Source organism: Elephas maximus, chromosome 20 (assembly GCF_024166365.1).
Source record: "Elephas maximus indicus isolate mEleMax1 chromosome 20, mEleMax1 primary haplotype, whole genome shotgun sequence".
NCBI classification, from domain to species: domain Eukaryota; kingdom Metazoa; phylum Chordata; class Mammalia; order Proboscidea; family Elephantidae; genus Elephas; species Elephas maximus.
Genome location: NC_064838.1, coordinates 60,709,038 through 60,727,874, shown reverse-complemented (window position 1 = coordinate 60,727,874; position 18,837 = coordinate 60,709,038). Strand labels below are relative to the sequence as shown.

Here is an 18,837-nt window from a genome sequence, read left to right as displayed (position 1 = left end):
ACCGCTTAACTGTAAGCATGGTTTGTGGGTTTTGTGTGGGCATTGCAATGGATTATCAAGCCCAGAAGAGACATAGAGAGTGCTGTGGGAGGGATGGCCGGTGTCAGAATTGGTCAAAGGCTGGAGAGTGGAGGTATGTCTGACCTTTACCTCATAGGAGCCGTCTTGGGTTGATCTTGATTCACATTATCCCCCCTGAAGTTAGACAGGTTCTGATGCTATTACTACTATTGCATCTGCCATTTTATAGTATCCTTTTAAAAATTACTCTGCCTTTACCCCCACTGGAACCTATAAATAAAAATCCCAAGAGGGCTGGCATATTTATCTGTTAGATTCACTGCTGTATCCTGTTTCAAATTATAAGTTGAATATATGAGTCTGCCATATCTTAAAACTGATGTGAGTTCATATTTGAGATAGTTTTACTTTCCTGTTAGTTTCTCCAACGAGTTTGGGTCCGTAAGAGTGTCATTTAAAAAATCTGGCTTCTTTTCACTCCTCCCTGGAATCTGAGCAGGCTTGTGACTTCTTTAGCCAATAAAGCATGGCAGAAGTGATACCATGGGGCTTCTGAGGTTAGGTAATAAAAGGCCATGCAGCCTCTTGGAGTCTTAAGCCTCAATGTAAAAAGTCAGACTATCCTGAGGCTGCTATGCTATGAGAAAGCCCAAGCCACATGGAGAGGCCATATGTAGGTGCTTAGGTTGATTGTCCGAACTAAGCCCAGCCTTCGAGTTATCCCAGCCAAGGCACAAGAGATATGAGTCTACCAGCCCCAGCTCCTCCAGCCTCCAGGCACCATGGAGATGAGCCATCCTCCCCATACCCTGTCTAAATTCCTGACCCAGCATTCAAGAGTATAATAAAATGGTGGTGGTTTGACACCACTAAGTTTGGGATGGTTTGTTACTCAGCAGTAGATAACCAGAGCAATACGGGGGAAAGGCCAGGTAAAAGTCACAATTATCTTTGGAAAGAAAGTTAAGTTTAAGCTTATTTTGTCTATTGAAAAAAGTATATGGTGTGTGTGTGTCTGTCTGAATATTATTCTGCCAGGCTCCTCCTGGGAGCTAATGTCCCTTCAGCTTTACTCACTGGACTCTAGACTCTCATTAACTACCAAGAAGCATCGTTCCAGTGAGCCACTTGAGATTTCATACCTAAAATTCTAGGTTCTTGCTACATTTCCATGTTGATGACCGGGAGGAGCTGGCAGTCTCAGACCAGCTAAGGCCAACCTAGTCATGAAATTATGGGAAAATATATAACCTGGAGATCAGTATCACGGTGAGATATTAAATTTTGTGATGCTGCCAATTTTCTGCTTTTATTTTCCTTTTGCTTTTAAAACTGATAATAGGGTAAGAAATACCAGCGTTTCAGAGCCAGCTGCCTGTTAAAATCCAGATGTTCCCAGAGCTAGAAGGACCATTAGCAAGTTACTTATAAAAGCTCCTTACTCTCAGATCAGAGGGGAAGGGGTGTGCCCAAGGTCTCAGGCTGGCACTGCAGGCTCCTGACTCCCAGGACAGTGCTCTTTCCTCTCCATAAGAGGTTCTTTGCCTGAAGTCTGATTCAAAGATGGATTTCTGGGGTGCAGGGCCGGGCCCTGTGAACCAGCTGAAATGGCACACACCGTCTTGTATGTGTGTGCTTTTGTGCCCATATCTGGAGAGAATCCACAGCTTCCATCTGATTCTCACAGACCTATGGCCCAGAAATGCGTAAGTACCATGCAGTCGGTGGCTTCATACTGTCATTTTTTAAACCGGCAGAGTAAGTTCTGTCTTGTATTCCGCATCCCCACACAAGAGAACACCAAATGCTGCTGGGAAAATTCTTTAGATTTTTAAGATCAGCTTAATGAGCATGTTTTCAGACCTCAGATGGTGAGGGATAGCTGGAGCATCCAGCAACCAACTCATCTTACTGACAGTTTAGAAGAATTTGGCAAGCAATCACACATTAAAATTTCTTTTGTGATTCAAAAGCAACAAACAATTCAGGGCTAATTAGGTGAGCATTATTTTTGCCTGAAGCCTTTGCAGTACTTAAACCCTGAAAGCTCAAAACCTTAACCTAATGGAAGTTTATTTTCATTCACTGCGCCATTCAGTGTGGGTGTTCAGCAGCCTTTTCACAGAGTCTTTCAGGAACTCTTGAGTGGTGCAAGCGGTTAACACTCTTTGCTGGTAATGGAAAGGTTGGAGGTTCTAGTCCACCCAGAGGTGCCTTGGAAGAAAGGCCTGGCAATCTACTTCTGAAAAATCAGCCACCGAAAGCCTTGTGGAGCACAGTTCTACTCTGACACACATGGGGTCACCATGAGTCAGGGTGACCATGAGTCAGGGCATACTTGACAGAAACTGTTTTATCTTGGGACTCTGCCATTGTCTTGAGGCTAGGAGTCCTTTACTTCTAGCCAATAGATAGGAAAAGAGAGAGAGTTGAAGACTGGTATTATGGATTAAATCGTGTCTCCCCAAAATATGTGTTGTAAATCCTAACCTCTCTGCCTGTGGTTATAATCCCATTTGGGAATGGGTTGTTTTTGTTTAACGAGGCAGGATTAGTTTAAGGTGTACTTTGAATCAATCTCTTTTGAGATATAAAAGCAATTAAACACAAGCTAGGAACAGAGATGGGGGAAGAGACATACCAGGCTATATGAAAAAGGATTGCCCAAAAGCAGAAGCTCAGAGTCAAGGACTTTCCTCCAGAGACGACAGGGAGAGAAAGCCTTCCCCTAAACTGGCACCTTGAATTCAGACTTTTAAACTCCTAAACTGAGAAAATAAGTTTCTGTTTGTTAAAGCCATCCACTCGTGGTATTTGTGTTATAGCAGCACTAGATGACTAAGATGGAATTTGGCACTGGAAGAGTGGGGTGTTGCTCTAACAGACACCTACAATATGGGTGTGGTTTTGGTATTGGGTGATGGGGGAGGCTAGAGGAATTTTAAGGTGCCTAAAAGCCTAGATTGTCTCGAAGAGGCTGTTTGTAGTATTATGGACGTCAAAGGGCAGTTCTGGTGAGAGTTCAGAAGGAAGCGAGGAGAGCTATAGAGAAAGTCTCTATCATCTTGGAGAATATACACGGCATGAGCAACAGAATATTGCTAGAAATGTGGATCTTTAAAGGAAAATGACGAACATGTGACTGGACAATGGAGGAAGGGCGATGCTTTTTATGCAGTGACAAAGAACTTGTCTGGATTATGTTCAAATGTTTGGTGGAAGGTAGAACTTGTAAGTAACGAAGTGGGATGTCTGTCTGATGAGATTTCTAAGCAAAATCTTAAAGGGGCCGCTTATAGCAAAACTTGAGAAGAAAGAGATGAACTTAAAAAGGAACTGGGAAAAATGAAAGCAGAACTTAAAGATTTGGAAAATTCTCTTGTACAAATGAAGGACACGTGCCCTAGAATGTTCACCAAGGACATGGCTACACAATCTGTTTCTAAAGAAATTAACCCTATGACTGATGGATCTCACCAACTATCACAGCAGAAAACCCATCAGCTTAGAATGAAGGGGACAGGGAAAGAGCAAAGAAAAGAATGCTGTCTGCCTCTTAGAATTCCACAAGCAGGAAACAGGCCAAAGGAGTTACATCTGTTGTCCTCCAAGAAAAGAAAAGGCTGTGCCTGGATCAGCTCAGAGATCAGCAGAACTGCTGGAAGGAGCATGAGAAGGAAGGCCTTCTCGGTTTCAGGGAGTGGGGCCACAGTCTCCTGGATTCAAACGGTGAGGCCACGGCCTCCTAGGTTTCAGAGTTGGATCTTCACCAACTTGGTTGCAGAATGTGGGGCTGCTGTGAAGGTGTGCAGGGGAATGGGACCACCACCCAAAGCTGAGGGCGCAGGGCTGCCATGTCCAAAGGGCAGTAGAACAGGGCCAAAGGGGAAGGGGTAGTCACTCAGATGGACTAGGAGAATGGGGCTGCCCAAAGCCGAGGGAGCAGAGCTGCCATCCCAGTGGGCCTGGAAGGTGGAGCTGAAGCCCAGGGCCAAGTTGCCTCTACCCAGAATCTAGAGAGTATGGCCAACGCCCAGACTCTGGAGGGCAGAGACATTGCCCAGATGGCCTCAGAGAAGAGAGAATTATTTTCAAACGTTGAGAGCTAATGTAATGTATTCTGCTGGGTTTTAGACTTGTTTGGTGCCTATTATCCTTTTTTTTTTTTCCTCCAATTTCTCCCATTTATAATGGAAATGTCTACTGTGTACTTGTTCCACTATTGTACTTTGGAAACAGATAATTTGTAGTCTAGATTTCACAGGTTCACTGATGAGGAGGAATTTTGCCCTAGGATGGAATACACCTAGTCTCACCCATATTTGATTTAGATGATTCAGGAGATGAGATTTTGGACTTGGAGTTGATTTAAGACTTTCGGGATGATGTAATGGGGTGAATGTGGTGGCAAGGACATGAATTTTGGGGGGAAGAAGTGTGCAATGTTATGAATTGAATTGTATACCCACAAAATATGTGTTGTAAATCCTAACCTCTATGGCTGTAGTTATAATCTCATTTGGGAATGGGTTGTCTTTGTTATGTTAATGAGGCAGGATTAGTATAAAGTATACCTTGAGTCAGTCTCTTTTGAGATATAAAAGAGGTTAAACACAAGCTACAAGCAGAGATGTTGGAAGAGAGATACCAAGCTACATGATCTCCCAGGGGCAGAAGCTCAAAGAGACAAGGACCTCTTTCCCATAGAGCTGATAGAGAGAGAAAGCCTTCCCCAAGAGCCAGTGCCCTGAATTCGGACTTCTAGACTCCTAAACTGTGAGAAAATAAATTTGTTTGTTAAACCTACCCACGTGGTATTTCTGTTATGGCAGCACTTAGATAACTAAGACTACTGGGTGGAAGGGTTTTATGGCCAGTCCTGAAAGCTGAGTCCCTCATTTCTACCCACATTCCACTGGCCAGAAGTAAGCCACATGGCCCCATCTAGATACACGGATGGTGGCGGGGGGGTGGAGGGAGAGGGGAGGGGAGAGGGTTTCCAGCAACAACTCTGTACAGCGTGAAGAGGAGCAATCTTTCGTGGGCAACTGGTCATCTCTGCCATAGCATGAGCATTGTAAGCATTCTAAACCTCAGAGGTGGGTGAACTGTCTGAGATGGCCCTTTCAGATGTCCATGGAGTCTCCTTGCAAACTACAATCCTCACTTACCTGCCATGTTAGGATTTCAGAAACTCTGAAGTCAGCATTGAAGAAATAGTTATATCTGAAAATTAGAATTCTTGGGTAATTGGAGATTTTATTTTATTCAGGAAGCAACTTAGGGTAGATTGGATTTTAAGCTGGTTTATATTATAGAATTTGTATAATTATAGCAATAAGAACTCTGTGTTCATTTTTGCAAAACTTTTCTTGCAAGTGTAGCTATTTTTATTGCATGTTTGCCCTTAAAAATATTTTCATGTTTGGCAGAAATTAGAAGAGTACATGACTTTATGGTTTTTATTTTCACTGTGTTCTTTAGTTGATTCTTGATTTTTTTTTATACAAACCTAAGCCATCTTTTCAAATTGTCTTATGATTTTTATTCTTGAACTGGAATTGGCTATGACTTGAAATTATCATGAATTTCATTCTCAGCTTTTTTCTGTTAAGAGGGTTTTGATGCTACTTGGGATCAGAATTGGTGACCTGTGAAAATATTTTCCTTCTACCACTTAGTATGGTGCAACTCCAACACTTAATTTCCGTTTTCTCCTCTATACAGTGACATTTTATAAACTCCAAAAATCTTGGAAGTAATGTCCTCATACATTATGAGAGCTAAGTAGCCTTTTGGGGAGGTTGAAGTCCTATAGGATTCACCCAACAGTGTGCTGGCACCAGATTGTATTGGCCCATGAAAGCGGGATTTTGGAAACTGGTTTTAATGAGTAATGTAACAAATTAAATATAGAAACTTACAATTAAAAAATTATATTAAAACTCACCGCTTATTAATTTTTTGTGCTAAATTTTACTATTATCTCTTTGTCATTTACATGTGTTATGTCTGTATGGTGGAAACACTATACAATGAGGTATCTGTACATCTACACTCAATGACTGCATAGGTAGCTTGAAGTTGGCCATGGTGGGTGCTGGTTAAGTGTTTACCACCACTCCACTGGACTCACCTCACAGGTCTTCTTCCTCAGAGGGTGATGCCGAGGCTTGAAAGAGATAAAATAAGTGAGTGCCAGGAACATTGTAGATGCCCAATGAACGACAACTGCTTTCAAAGCCATTCCTTTTTGATGAGAAGCTGTCCAAGGTCCCTTCAGAAAACCTGTATCGTATCTAGGGAGCCTAAAGATGGCCAGTGTTACCAGCTCATCACAGTGCAGGGCTTCCAAAAAGATACAGGTTCTCTTTCTGTTTCTCTGTTCATAAAACAGTCAATAATTCTTGACTCCATCTCTTACAAGCACATGTTAGGGGGAAAATGTGAAAGAATTTTAATAACTAGAATGCGTAGTTCTGGAACAAGAGGCTGAGAAGTCGTTTCCCATAGGTTTGCTGACTTGTACCAGTGATGACTCTAAGAAGGAAAATATGCTTCTCGGACCCCTCCCCACCTTCCACTGCCCCCCTGTCCAGACCTATAGCGGTGATTCCCTGGGTTGGTCCCTGGACGTGTACACTATGGTCCATGACCAAGACTTCTTGGGCTGCTGGCAGATAAGAAAAGTATAATGGGATGTGGGCAAAAGGCCACCTGCTTTCTTTTCCTAAGGACTATCTTTCATGTGGGATTCCACTTTTCTGGCATTCTGTACATCACTGTACCCTGTCTTTATGAGTGGTGATGAGAATCGATGTAGTGATGGAGGTGGAGTTATTTTTAAATGTGCTTACTTGGAAAAAGCTGGAAATCATGTTAATCCTTTTCTCCACCTCCCATTAAGTTTGTTGTTTTTTGAAATTTAAGTATGTGTGCCATGGTGGAATGCAGTGTCTGATGGTCAGCTATTCCATGTTGAATATAAAGTGATCTTTCTGGAGGCAGACATAAGTCTTAAAGGGATTATTCCATGGGGGACCTGTATCAGCAGCGTGAGTGTGGGTCAGCACTATGGTTCACTCCTGTCATTGGCTGCTTTCATAAAACTAGCAATTATTAAGAAGATCAAAGCATACTGAGTAAAACTTATCTTTTTCGCTTGTATTCTGCCAAGACAACTTTTCAAAGTCTTGACAGAACTGATAAATCATGCAAAAAGTGAACCTTCAAGCTTAAAATGGTAATTATGCTGTTGGCTTTTTAGCTAAAGAAATGTCCAGCATGTTCCAGGGTTCTTGGGACCACATCTGGCTTTAACCATTTTTGTCTCTCCTCTAGCACTGCTGATATTGACGCCAATTTTAATTTCTTGGCATCACAACACATCACTCACAGATGTGATTTTGAACTAGGACCCAAACTGTAAATTAGGAAGAGATTCACAGGGTTTCATCAGATCATTTTACTCCAGAAAGTGACACAGTTGTCCTGAAAAGGTTTTAAATTGCTCATTGCAAACCTTCCTCAGGAGCAAAATGCCATGCGTGCAGCGGCTTTGCAACCACGTTAGTCATTTTCTTTCCTCCGTTTCCTTGCTCTGTTTGTGTTGGGAGCTCAGAGTAATGTAATTTAGTAAATGATGATTTGATGGCTGGGCATCAGCCCCAGTGTTGAACAGTATTTGGACTATGATTACTTGCTGGCGTTGTCACAGTTGACATTAATTATTGATGGACGTTTCAGAAATAGCGCATGTGCCGGGAGCTTCTCACCGGCACGCAGGCTCCAGGCGGGAGGGATGCTGAAGAGCGTGGGGGAAGAGGCACCTGTGGCTTGTGTGTGTCTGTGCACGAGGAGCCTGGAGCCCGTGGGCTGCGCGCTACCTGTGTGAGGGGCACGGTGTAGCGGAAGGATGAACCGGCAGGCTTATTTCTATCGTGTTCCTCCCCAGGAGCTGCACCGAAGAAGCCAACTTCAGCCGGAGCCAGCCAAGACGAAGGCTCTCCAGACTGTCATCGAAATGAAGGTAGGAGCTGTGCACATTTGTCAAAAACCAGCTGCGCCTCAGGAGTTTGTTGTAACTTGCCAGTGCCTAACTTAACACGTAAACACGTGAAATGCACCCTGCGCTTCTCTCTAGGCACCCTGGTGGGTGCTTTTGTCCTTGGATCTTTTTGCCTTCCTGGGCGCATTAATTTATTAGGCCCTTTAAATGCGGGTGCCTTTTCTGGGTAAGAGAATAAGGGCTCAAGTAGCCCTTGACTGAAAGGAGCAGGATTAATTTCCGGAGCCTGGCCAAAGCCTTCAACGCGAAGGCAGGTTTTGCTTGCTTTAAAAGTAAATTTCTAACGCTTGAATTATCCTTTTATTTTTTCACCCATTCACATTACAAAGAAAAAAGACACCTTTGAGAAGCTACGTTTGGGCGAAGGACGCTCTTTTGCATACAATGGAGTCGTTAAGTAATTAGAATTATGCTATCGGCAGAATTTATTTTTCAAAGAGTAATACTTTCTTATGACTGCAGGATTTTTTCCTAACCAAGCCTGGAAGTAATAATAATCTATTAAATACTCACAAAGTATCCTATTTAGCTCTGAAGGCACAGAGATACAGCATTTAAAAAGAATACAAAACTACCTTCAGGGTAGATTTATGGCATTTAAAGAATAATGAAGCAACTGATGATGGCCAAGCTATCATCTATGCCTAAGAAACATTTAAATGAAACTCAGCTGCTTTGTCAGTATCTAGAAATTTGAAGGTGGGTTTTTTTTTTTTTTTTTAATTCCCAGCTTTCAGCAGAGGAAACACATAGTAAAGTGTCTGTCTTAAGAATAAGTAATTATTGATTTAAGTTATTGCGTTAAGACAAAGAATTTCACCACGAAGGAGTTTGCAATCTGGAAATCCCATAGTTGCAGGTTGACACCAAGAATTTGCTGGTCACCTGGCCCACGAAAGGGCCCTGAGGCTTGAGGAGAGGATAATGATTTTTCTATCTTTCCCGCAGCATGCGATTTTGAATCATCTGCCAAAAAGTTCCCAAGTCTTAGGGGAAAGGAAACTAGTACAAGCTATTAAATTCTTGGCATGTACAATTCTGACTTGGGATTCCCCCCCCCCCAAGTCAATGACAGTATCTTCATCCAAGTGGATTTTTTGTGGGAATAACGTAGAACATTTGCTTTGAACTGTGTCCCCCAAAAGAGGCACGTGAGTTGAGGTGCACATGATGCATTTACAGGATATTGGTTTGAAAAATGTCATCAAAGGGACTAGATGACAACAGGATTACAAATTTTTTTTTTCATCCTAGCTCATCAGTTGTTTTGAATGTGTATAATTTTTACTTCTTTTTAAAAGGAACTTAAAATGCCATGCTTGCGGGGCAGTGATTCATAACTGAGATTTCATCCTCGCTTCACATTGGAATCAAACCTAAAACTTGGTTGAGGGTAAAAAACAAAACAAAAATAAACAAGCAAAAAACCCAAGCAAAATCAGAGAGTGAGAGAGGAAAAGGAAAAGACAAAAGACTTGATTTTTTCTCTTTTTTTGCAAAGGGCCATTTAGCCCCCCTTCCACCCGCCCAGCACCAATAGTGATGGAGAGCAGGTTACATATAAAACTATTTCAAAATTTTCTTTCTTTTTTTTTTTTTTTAAAAAAAGGAGTGTATTTCAGGGATCTTTGGAGAGATGAGGACAGACTAATCCTTTATCTTTCCCAGTTCAGTGGGTAATTTTTTGGTAAAAGTTTCCATACAAAGACAACTGGTAATTTTTTGTGACTTTTTTTAATAGAAAATCTATTTGGTCCGGTTTACTGGTTCTAGCATCGTATATTTTATTAAAAAACAAAACAAAACAAGAACTAAATACATATGTTCATTTAGGCTATCTACATGAGAAGGCATAAAAACACAATTTTTAGTGCAAATTCAGATTAACATTAACAAATTGAGCCTAGACTTTTTCTTTTATGAATGCCTATCAATAGTAAAATGCTGTTGGTTTATAGACATAAAAACATATTTTTAGGGCAAATGGAGATCAATCTATTTGTCAGGGAACTGAGTCTGGGAGTTTTTCTTTGGTCATTTGGAATACCTATTAATTGATGAAAGCACTGCCTTCTGTTTTGTCAGTGGAGAAGTCTGGGTCCCATTAGCATCTATATTCAACATTCCTAAATTGAGTTATAGAGGCAGCTGGTAGTTGGTCATCTCCTTGGCCATGTGTGTTGCTTATGATGGACTCTGCGACCTCATCTGATTTTGTACATCACACCCCTGTGGAAATTAGAGGGAATATTGGAAACCCCTGTTTCACAAGCCTTAGGGTTGACTAAGGAGCTCTCGTGGCACAGTGGTTAAGCTCTTGGCTGCTAACCTAAAGGTTCGCAGTTTGAACCCACTCAGTGGCTCTGCAGGAGAGAGACCTGACAATCTGCTCCTGTGAAAATTATAGCCTAGAAAACCCTATGAAGCAGTCCTACTCTGTCACGTGGGGTTGCTAGGAGTTGGAAACAGCGTGGTGGCACCTAACAACAACAACAGGGTTGGCTATCACACTGAACTGACCCTTAGACCTGGCGGGTAGAACTTGAGATACTTTTAGGTCAACACAGTGTCATCTAGTGCCTTAGCAAAATCTTAAGTTAAAAGGGGCTTCCCTAGAGATGCTGGCCCTGTAGTTTTGGGAGACAACATGAATTAAGGGCTTATAAATTATCTCTACTGTCCCTTTCTTTTTAGAGAAATTGAGAGTGAACCTCTTATACCCTATAGTCCCTCCACCCATACTTTGCTTCAGTGTCAGAAAGGAGTTTGTTGAAATCTTGCCTAAACTCAAGCACCACGGCCAGGTAGTTCTCATGAAACTTCTAGAGTTGTGAGATATGTCCCTTTGGGATGATTTTTGGGGAGGGTCTTCAGCCCACATCAAAGCCAGGAAAAATTCTCTAGCAAAAATCACATCTCCTGCCAGCTAGGCGGCTAAAGTTATCTGAATGGACACCAAAGAAGTGAAATGAATGAAATTACTTGTCGTTTATCTCCTTGCAGGACGCACCAAGTTTTAATTTTGATCCCAAGTTGGTCTGGCAGGTATGTTCCGGGTTTGCACTTAGCGCATGTGTGTGCTTCTTGGAAAAATTAGTTTTCTTGTAGATGTTGTGATGCTCCTCTTACTCGTACTTTTGTGTCTGAGAGTTCTCACTAAGTTCCCCTTTTCTGCTCTTATGGAGAATGTTAATAAAAATGGCTATGAAAAGGCTTGTTTTCTCTGTCCCTTTTCTTTTTCTTTGGTGTTAATTCTTTTGAAAGAATTCGTAACCTCCTTTTATTATAAATTTGACATGATATAAACATGACATTCAAAAGTTCTACTTTCTTGGGTTTGTTCATAAAGCTGTGCCAAGATTTTATTTTTTTCCCTTTTTTAAATTGTGCTTTAGGTGAAAGTTTACAAATCAAGTCAGTCTCTCATACAGAAATTTATATACACCTTGCTATATATATATATATATATTTTTTTTGCTATATATTCCTGGAAACCCTGGTGGCATAGTGGTTAAGAGCTACAGTTGGTAACCAAAACGTCAGCAGTTCATATCCACCAGGCGCTCCTTGGAAACCCTATGGGGCAGTTCTACTCTGTCCTGTAGGGTTGCTGTGAGTCGGAATCGACTTGACTGCAATGGTTTTTTTTTTTTTTTAATATACTCCTAGTTGCTTTCCCCCTAATGAGACAGCACACTCCTTCCCTCAGCTCTCTCTTTTCGTGTTTGTTCGGGCAGCTTCTTACCCCTTCTGCCCTCTCATCTCCCCTTCAGACAGGAGCTGCCCACATAGTCTCATGTGTCTATTGATCCAAGAAGCTCACTCTTCGCCAATATCATTTTCTATCCCATAGTCCAGTCCAATCCCTGTCTGAAGAGTTGACTTTGGGAATGATTCCTGTCTTGGGCTAACAGGAGGTCTGGGGACCATGACCTCCGGGATCCTTCTAGTCTTAGTCAGACCATTAAGTCTGGTCTTTTTATGAGAATTTGGCGTCTTTTTTTCCCTTTGTAAGGAAATGAGTTATAGTAATGACAGTACTTGTCAGATTGTTTTGATTTTCCCTCTGTGTTACTTAGAATTTCTAAATGAATGAAAATCTAATTTGAAATGGCTGAAGCCAAAAGGGAATTTATTGGCTCACATAACAGGGAGAAAACAGGGGTATTGCTTCAGGCACAGCTTGATCCAGGGGTTCAAATGATGTTAGCAGATCTCATTTCCTTTCCAATTCTTATCTTGGCTTCCTTCCTGTGAGGTCTGTTTTCATACATCCTCTTCCTGCCTCTCTGACTGAGCAAGATAGCTGCAGCAGCTCCAACAATCACTGAAGGAAAGAACAGGGAGACTGTTGTATTTAAAATAAGACAAAGAACACCAGTCCTAGAGTAATGATAATTATTGAAATTGAACATAAAACTTCACTCCAAATTTAACAGCTCAGGTCCAAAAGAAAATGGATGGAGTTACCTAGTTCTCATTTGCTTAATGATTTTTTTTTTTTTTGGATGAAATGAAAAAAAAATTTTTTTGAATCGTACTTTAGATGAAGATTTACAGAGCAAACTAGTTTCTTATTAAACAATTAATACGCATCTTGCTTTGTGACATAGATTGCCAACCCCATGACATGTCAACACTCTCCCTTTCTCGACCTTGAGTTCCCCGTTACTAGCTTTCGTGTCCCCACCTGCTGTCCCATCCTTGTCCCTGGGCTGGTGTGCCCATTTAGTCTTGTTTTATGGGCCTGTTTAATCTTTGGCTGAAGGGCGAACCTCAGGAGTGACTTCATCACTGAGCTATAAGGGTGTCCGGGAGCCATATTCTCATGGTTTCTTCAGTCCCAGGCCAGTAAGTCTGAGGTCTTTTTTTTTTTTTTGTGAGTTAGAATTTTGCTCTACATTTTTCTCCAGCTCTGTCTAGGACCCTCTATTGTGATCACCGTCAGAGCATTCAGTGTCGGTAGCTGGACACCATCTAGTTGTGATGGACTCAGTCTAGTGAAGGCTGTGGTAGTTGTGGCCCATTAGTCCTTTGGACAAATTTTTCCATTGTGTCTTTGGTTTTCTTCATCCTCCCTTGCTCCAGACAGGGTGAGACCAGTGGAGTATCTTAGATGGCTGCTCCAAAGGTTTTAAGACCCCAGATGCTACTCACCAAAGTAGAATGTAGAACATTTTCTTTATAAACTATGTTGTGCCAGTTGAGGTAGATGTTCCCCAAGACCTTAGTCCCCACAGCCCTCAGCCCAGTAATTTGGTCCCTCAGAGAGTTTAGATGTGTTTATGAAGCTTCCATGACCTTGCCTTAGACAGGTGGTTGTGCCGACTTTCTCAGGATTGTGTACTGTCTTACCCTTCACCAAAGTTACCACTTGTCTATCGTCTATTTAGTGTTTTTCCCTCCACCCCTCCCCTCCCTTGTAACCATCAAAGATCATTTCTTTTTGTGGGTAAATCTTTTCATGAGTGTTTATAGTAGTTGTCTCATATGGCATTTGGCTTTTTGCGATTGACTTATTTTACTCAGAATAACTCCCTCCAGATTCATCCATGTCGTGAGATGCCTCACAGATTCATCATTGTTCTTTATCATTGCATACCATTCCATTGTATGTATGTACCATAGTTTGTCTAGCCATTCATCTGTCGTTTCCTAGGTGGTTTCCATCTTTTTGCTATTGTGAACAATGCTGCAATGAACGTGGATATGCATAAGTCTATTTGTGTGATGGCTCTTATTTCTCTAGCATATATTCCTAGGAGTGGGATTTTTAAATCATATGGTATTCCTAACTTTTTAAGGAACTGCTATATTGTTTTACATTCCCACCAGCAGTGCATAAGAGTTCCAGCTTCCCTGAAGCCTCGCCAACATTTGTTATTTTCTGTTTTTTTGATTCATACCTATAATGTCGGGGTGAGATGGCATCTCATTGTGGTTTTGATTCACTTTTCTCTAATGGCTAGGGATCACAAGCGTTTCTTAATGCATCTGTTAGCTGCTTTAGTGAACAGTCTTTTCATATCCTTTGCCCATTTTTTAATTGGATTATTTGTCTGTAGTGGATTACATTGATCGATTTTCTGATTTTGAACCATTCTTGCATACCTTGTACGAATCCCACTTGGTCGTGATGTATTTTTTTTTTTTTTTTTTTTGATATGATGCTGAATTCTACTGGCTAGACATTTGTTGAGAATTTTTATATCTGTATTCTTTTTTTTTTATTCATGAGAGATACTGGTCTGTAATTTTCTTTTTTTGTGGTGCTTTGCCTGGTTTTGGTATCATGGTTATGCTATATTCATAGAATGAATTTGGAAGTATCCTCTCCATTTCTGTGTTCTGAAGTAGTGTCTGTAGTACTGGTGTATGCTGTTCTCGGAATGTTTCGTAGAATTCTCCAGTGAAGCCATCTGGGCCAGGGCTCTTTTTTTGGTTGTTGTTGGGAGTTTTTTAAATTACCTTTTCAATCTCTTATTATGGGTCTGTTCAGATTTTCAACATCAGTTTGTGTTAGTTTGGGTACATAGTGTGTTTCTAGAAATTTGTCCATTTCCTCTAGGGTTTTCAAATCTGTTGGAGTATAGTTTTTCATAGTATACTGTTATTATCCTTTTTATTTCAGTTAGGTCTGTTGTAATGTCCCCCATTTCATTTCTTATTTGGGTTATTTGCATCCTCTCCCGTTTTTCTTTTGTCAGTTTGGCCAATGATTTTTTGATTTTGTTGAGCCTTTCAAAAGAACCAATTTTTGGTTTTGTTGATTTTTTCTATTGCTTTTCTCTTCTTTATTTCATTTATTTCTGCTCTGATCTTTATTATTTCTTCTTCTAGTGGCTGTGGGCTTATTTTGCTATTCTCTTTCTGTTTGTCTGAGTTATGTAGCCAATGTTTTGATTTTTCCCTTTTTTGATGTGTGCATCTATTGCTATAAATTGACCTCTGAGAACTGCCTTTGCTGTGTCCCAAAGGTTTTGGTGTGATCTGTTTTCATTTGTGTTTGATCCTCAAAATTTTTGAATTCCATCTTTGATTTCTTTTAAAACTCAGTGGTTTTTAAGCACGGTGTTATTCAGTTCCCATGTATTTGTTTCCTTGCTCTTCCTGTTATTATTATTAATTTCTACTTTGATGGTGTTGTGATCAGAGAAGATACTTTGTTTTATCTTAATGTTTTGGATTTTGTTGAGGGTTGCTTTGTTGCCTAAGATGTGGTCTATTCTGGAGAACGTTCCATGTGCGTTAGAAAAGAACGGGTACTTAGCTGCTTTTGGGTAGAGTGTTCTATATATGCCTGGGAGGTGAAGTCGGTTGGTTGTGGCCTTTAGATCTTCTTTGTCTTTAATGAGTTTCTTTCTAGATGTTCTGTCTTTTACCGAGAGTGGTGTGTTGAAGTTTCCTGCTGTTATAGGGAACTGTCATTTTTTTCTTTTCGGTCCTATTAGATTTTGTTTAGTGTATTTTGGAGGCCTGTCACTGGTTGTGTAGATATTTATTGTGGTTATGTCTTCATGGTGGTTTGTCTCTTTAGTCATTATATAATGCACTTATTTGTCTTTTATGGTGGATTTTGTTTTAAAGCCTACTTTATCTGAGATTAGTATTGCTACTCGTGTTCTTTTTTGGTAGCTGTTTGCTTCATATTTTTTTCTGTCCTTTGATTTTTAATAAATATGTGTCTTTGTGTCTAAGGCGTGTCTCTTGTAGACAGCATATTGATGGGTCTTATTTTTTTTTTTTTTAATCCATTTTGTCACTCTGTCTCTTTATGGGTGCATTTAAGCCGTTTATATTCAGTGTGATTATTGATAGGTGTGAGTTCATTGCAGTCATTTTGTAGTGCTTTTTTTTTGTGGTGCTGACATTTTCTTTGTTCCTCTTACTGTCCTGTGCTGAATTCCTTTTGTTTGTAGATTTTATTTTTCATTTCTGTAGATTTTTTGTTTACTGAAACTTTGTTTTTCTTCTTTATTTTGATGAGTAGGTTTGTTAAGCTTTTTTGTGGTTACCTTGAAATTTACCCTTACCTTCCTAAGTTTGAACCAGTCTTTTATTGATAACACCTTCACTTCCTCTCCATTTGAAAGTTGTGTACCTACACTGTTTATTTCCTCTTTTTTTTGTTCTAACATTATGGATTGATGTCTCTGGTTCCCTGTTATAAATTTTTTATTTTTGTTTTATCTCTGAGAGTTCATTACCTAGGTTGGTATCTGGCTGACTCTGTCATACATGCTAAATTCAGGTTGCTATTTGATGATGTTGGTTTTCTAACTGAAGGACTCCTTTTAGTAATTCTTGTAAGTTTGGTTTGGTTTTTACATATTACCTTAATTTCTGTTTATCTGGCAATGTCCTAATTTCACCATCATATTTCAGCAAACATTTTGCAGAATATATTATTCTTGGCTGGCAGTTTTTTTCTTTCAAGATTTTACGTATGACATCCTATTGCCTTCTTGCTTGCATGGTTTCTACTGAGTTATCAGAGCTTAGTCTTATTGTTTCTCCTTTGTATATGACTTTTCGTTTTTCTCGATCTGCTCTCAGATTTTTTTCTTTGCCTTTGGTTTTAGTGACTGCAGTTATGATATGGCTTGGTGTTTTTCTTTTGGGGTCTATTCTATATCAGGCTCATTGAGCTTCTTGAATAGTTGGCTTTTCATCTTTCATGATATTAGGGAAGTTTTGTGTCAGCAAATCTTCAATGATCCTCTCTTGTGTTTTTCATTTTCTCCCCCTATTTTGGAATTCCAGTTACATGCAAAGTTCTGCTTTTGATTTTATCCCACATTGTTCTTAGGGTTTCTTCATTTTTTTCTCATTCTTTTCTCTGATTATTTCTCAAACGAAGTGGTATCCAAGGATTTGTCTTCAATTTCGCTGATCCACTCTTTCATTGTTTCAAATTTACTCCTAAAACCTTCTATTGCACTGTCCATTTCTGAAATCTTGTTGTTTATTTTTTGAATTTCTAATTGCTGTTTTTGTATTATATCTAGTTGTGAACTTATTTTGGCATTTTGTTCCTGTATTACTTTCCTGAAATGTTCCATTTTTTTGTCTGTATTTTCCATGAAATTGCCTGCCTTTTCCATAAATTTCTCTGTTTTTTCCTCATTTTTGTCTGCATTTTCCTTCGCCTGTTGGAGAACCATGAAGATTAGAATTCTGAATTCCCTGTCAGGTAGTTCCAGTGCCTTTTCTTTTAGCAAAAAATCATCTGGTGTTTCACTTTGGCTGCTTTCTGAAGCCATTCACTCCTTTTTTGGGGTATATTTTGATATTGTCTGCTGTGTCTGGGACATTCAGGAATTATTTTCTTCATTTATTGATTGTAGATTTGATTGTGTCTTCCTGCTTTTTTTTTTTTTTTTTATAATAACTTTTATTAAGCTTCAAGTGAACGTTTACAAATCCAATCAGTCTGTCACATATAAGTTTACATACATCTCACTCCCTACTCCCACTTACTCTCCCCGTCTTGAGTCAGCCCTTTCAGTCTCTCCTTTCTTGACAATTTTGCCGGCTTCCCTCTCTCTCTATCCTCCCATCCCCCCTCCAGACAAGAGTTGCCAACACAATCTCAAGTGTCCACCTGATATAATTAGCTCACTCTTCATCAGCGTCTCTCTCCCACCCGCTGACCAGTCCCTTTCATGTCTGATGAGTTGTCTTCAGGGATGGTTCCTGTCCTGTGTCAACAGAAGGTCTGGAGAGCATGACCGCCGGGATTCCTCCAGTCTCAGTCAGACCATTAAGTTTGGTCTTCTTATGAGAATTTGGGGTCTGCATCCCACTGCTCTCCTGCTCCCTCAGGGGTCCTCTGCTGAGCTCCCTGTCAGGGCAGTCATCGATTGTGGCTGGGCACCAACTAGTTCTTCTGGTCTCAGGATGATGTAGGTCTCTGGTTCATGTGGCCCTTTCTGTCTCTTGGGCTCTTAGTTGTCATGTGGGCTTGGTGTTCTTCATTTTCCTTTGCTCCAGGTGGGTTGAGACCAATTGCTGCCTGCTTTTTTATTTTATTTGGTTATGCCTGGGCAGGTGGGCTGGGTGTTTTATTTTTTGCTCTCTTGTGGGCACAGTACTTCTCACCACACTGTCCAGGTGGGCAGGGCCAGTCACTCAGCTATGGTACAGCAGGGCAGGTCCAGCAGGGGTGGAGGGATGGGGTGGGTAGTTTGTGACATGAACTGGGGGTGACGTGGCTGGGCTGGGGGGCAGTGCAGAGCTGGGTCTGGGAAACTGCATTGGTATTGCTAAGGGGCATGGCACTCAACACACTGTCCAGATAGGCAGGAGGGAAAGGAGAGGATGTGATGTGCAGAGCTAAGTGGGTAGGTGAAAGAAGAGAGAGACACAAAGGCAAAAAAAGTAAAGAACGTCAAAAAATGAAGTAGAAAAAATAGATAAAAAATAAAAAGAAAAAAGTTAATAAAATGGCAGCAGTGCAGTAGGATTTGGTGAATAGGGGTGGGGTGGATCCAGCAAGATTGCAAGCTGGTGGCCCTCTAGCTGAGCAGTGTGGCTCAGCCTGTAGAGAAGTGGCATGGGTGGTGCATGGGGCTAGGTGGGTGACAGAAAGGAAAGGTAAGAAGGGAAAGAGAGGGGAAACCAACAATTGAGAAAACAAATAAAAAATATTAATAAAAATATGAATACAACAACAACAAAAAAATATGGTGTTGGGGGCACCGACCGTAAGAGGTGGGGAGGAATCATGGTGATGACAAGCTGATTAT

At 40.7% G+C, this 18,837-nt stretch overlaps 1 protein-coding gene across 7 annotated transcripts in view; it reads left to right on the top strand.

The window, feature by feature from the left end:
• Positions 1-18,837, top strand: part of ERC2 (ELKS/RAB6-interacting/CAST family member 2) — a 1,130,613-nt gene that overhangs the window by 351,182 nt on the left and 760,594 nt on the right. For all 7 annotated transcript variants that reach the window (XR_007514402.1, XM_049862256.1, XM_049862252.1 and 4 more), the window contains exon 4: positions 7,976-8,050. Coding sequence is in view for 6 of the 7 variants with exons in the window: in XM_049862256.1 (XP_049718213.1) it covers positions 7,976-8,050 (75 nt within the window). In the remaining variant the exon portion in view is untranslated. The remainder of the gene's footprint in view (positions 1-7,975; positions 8,051-18,837) is intronic.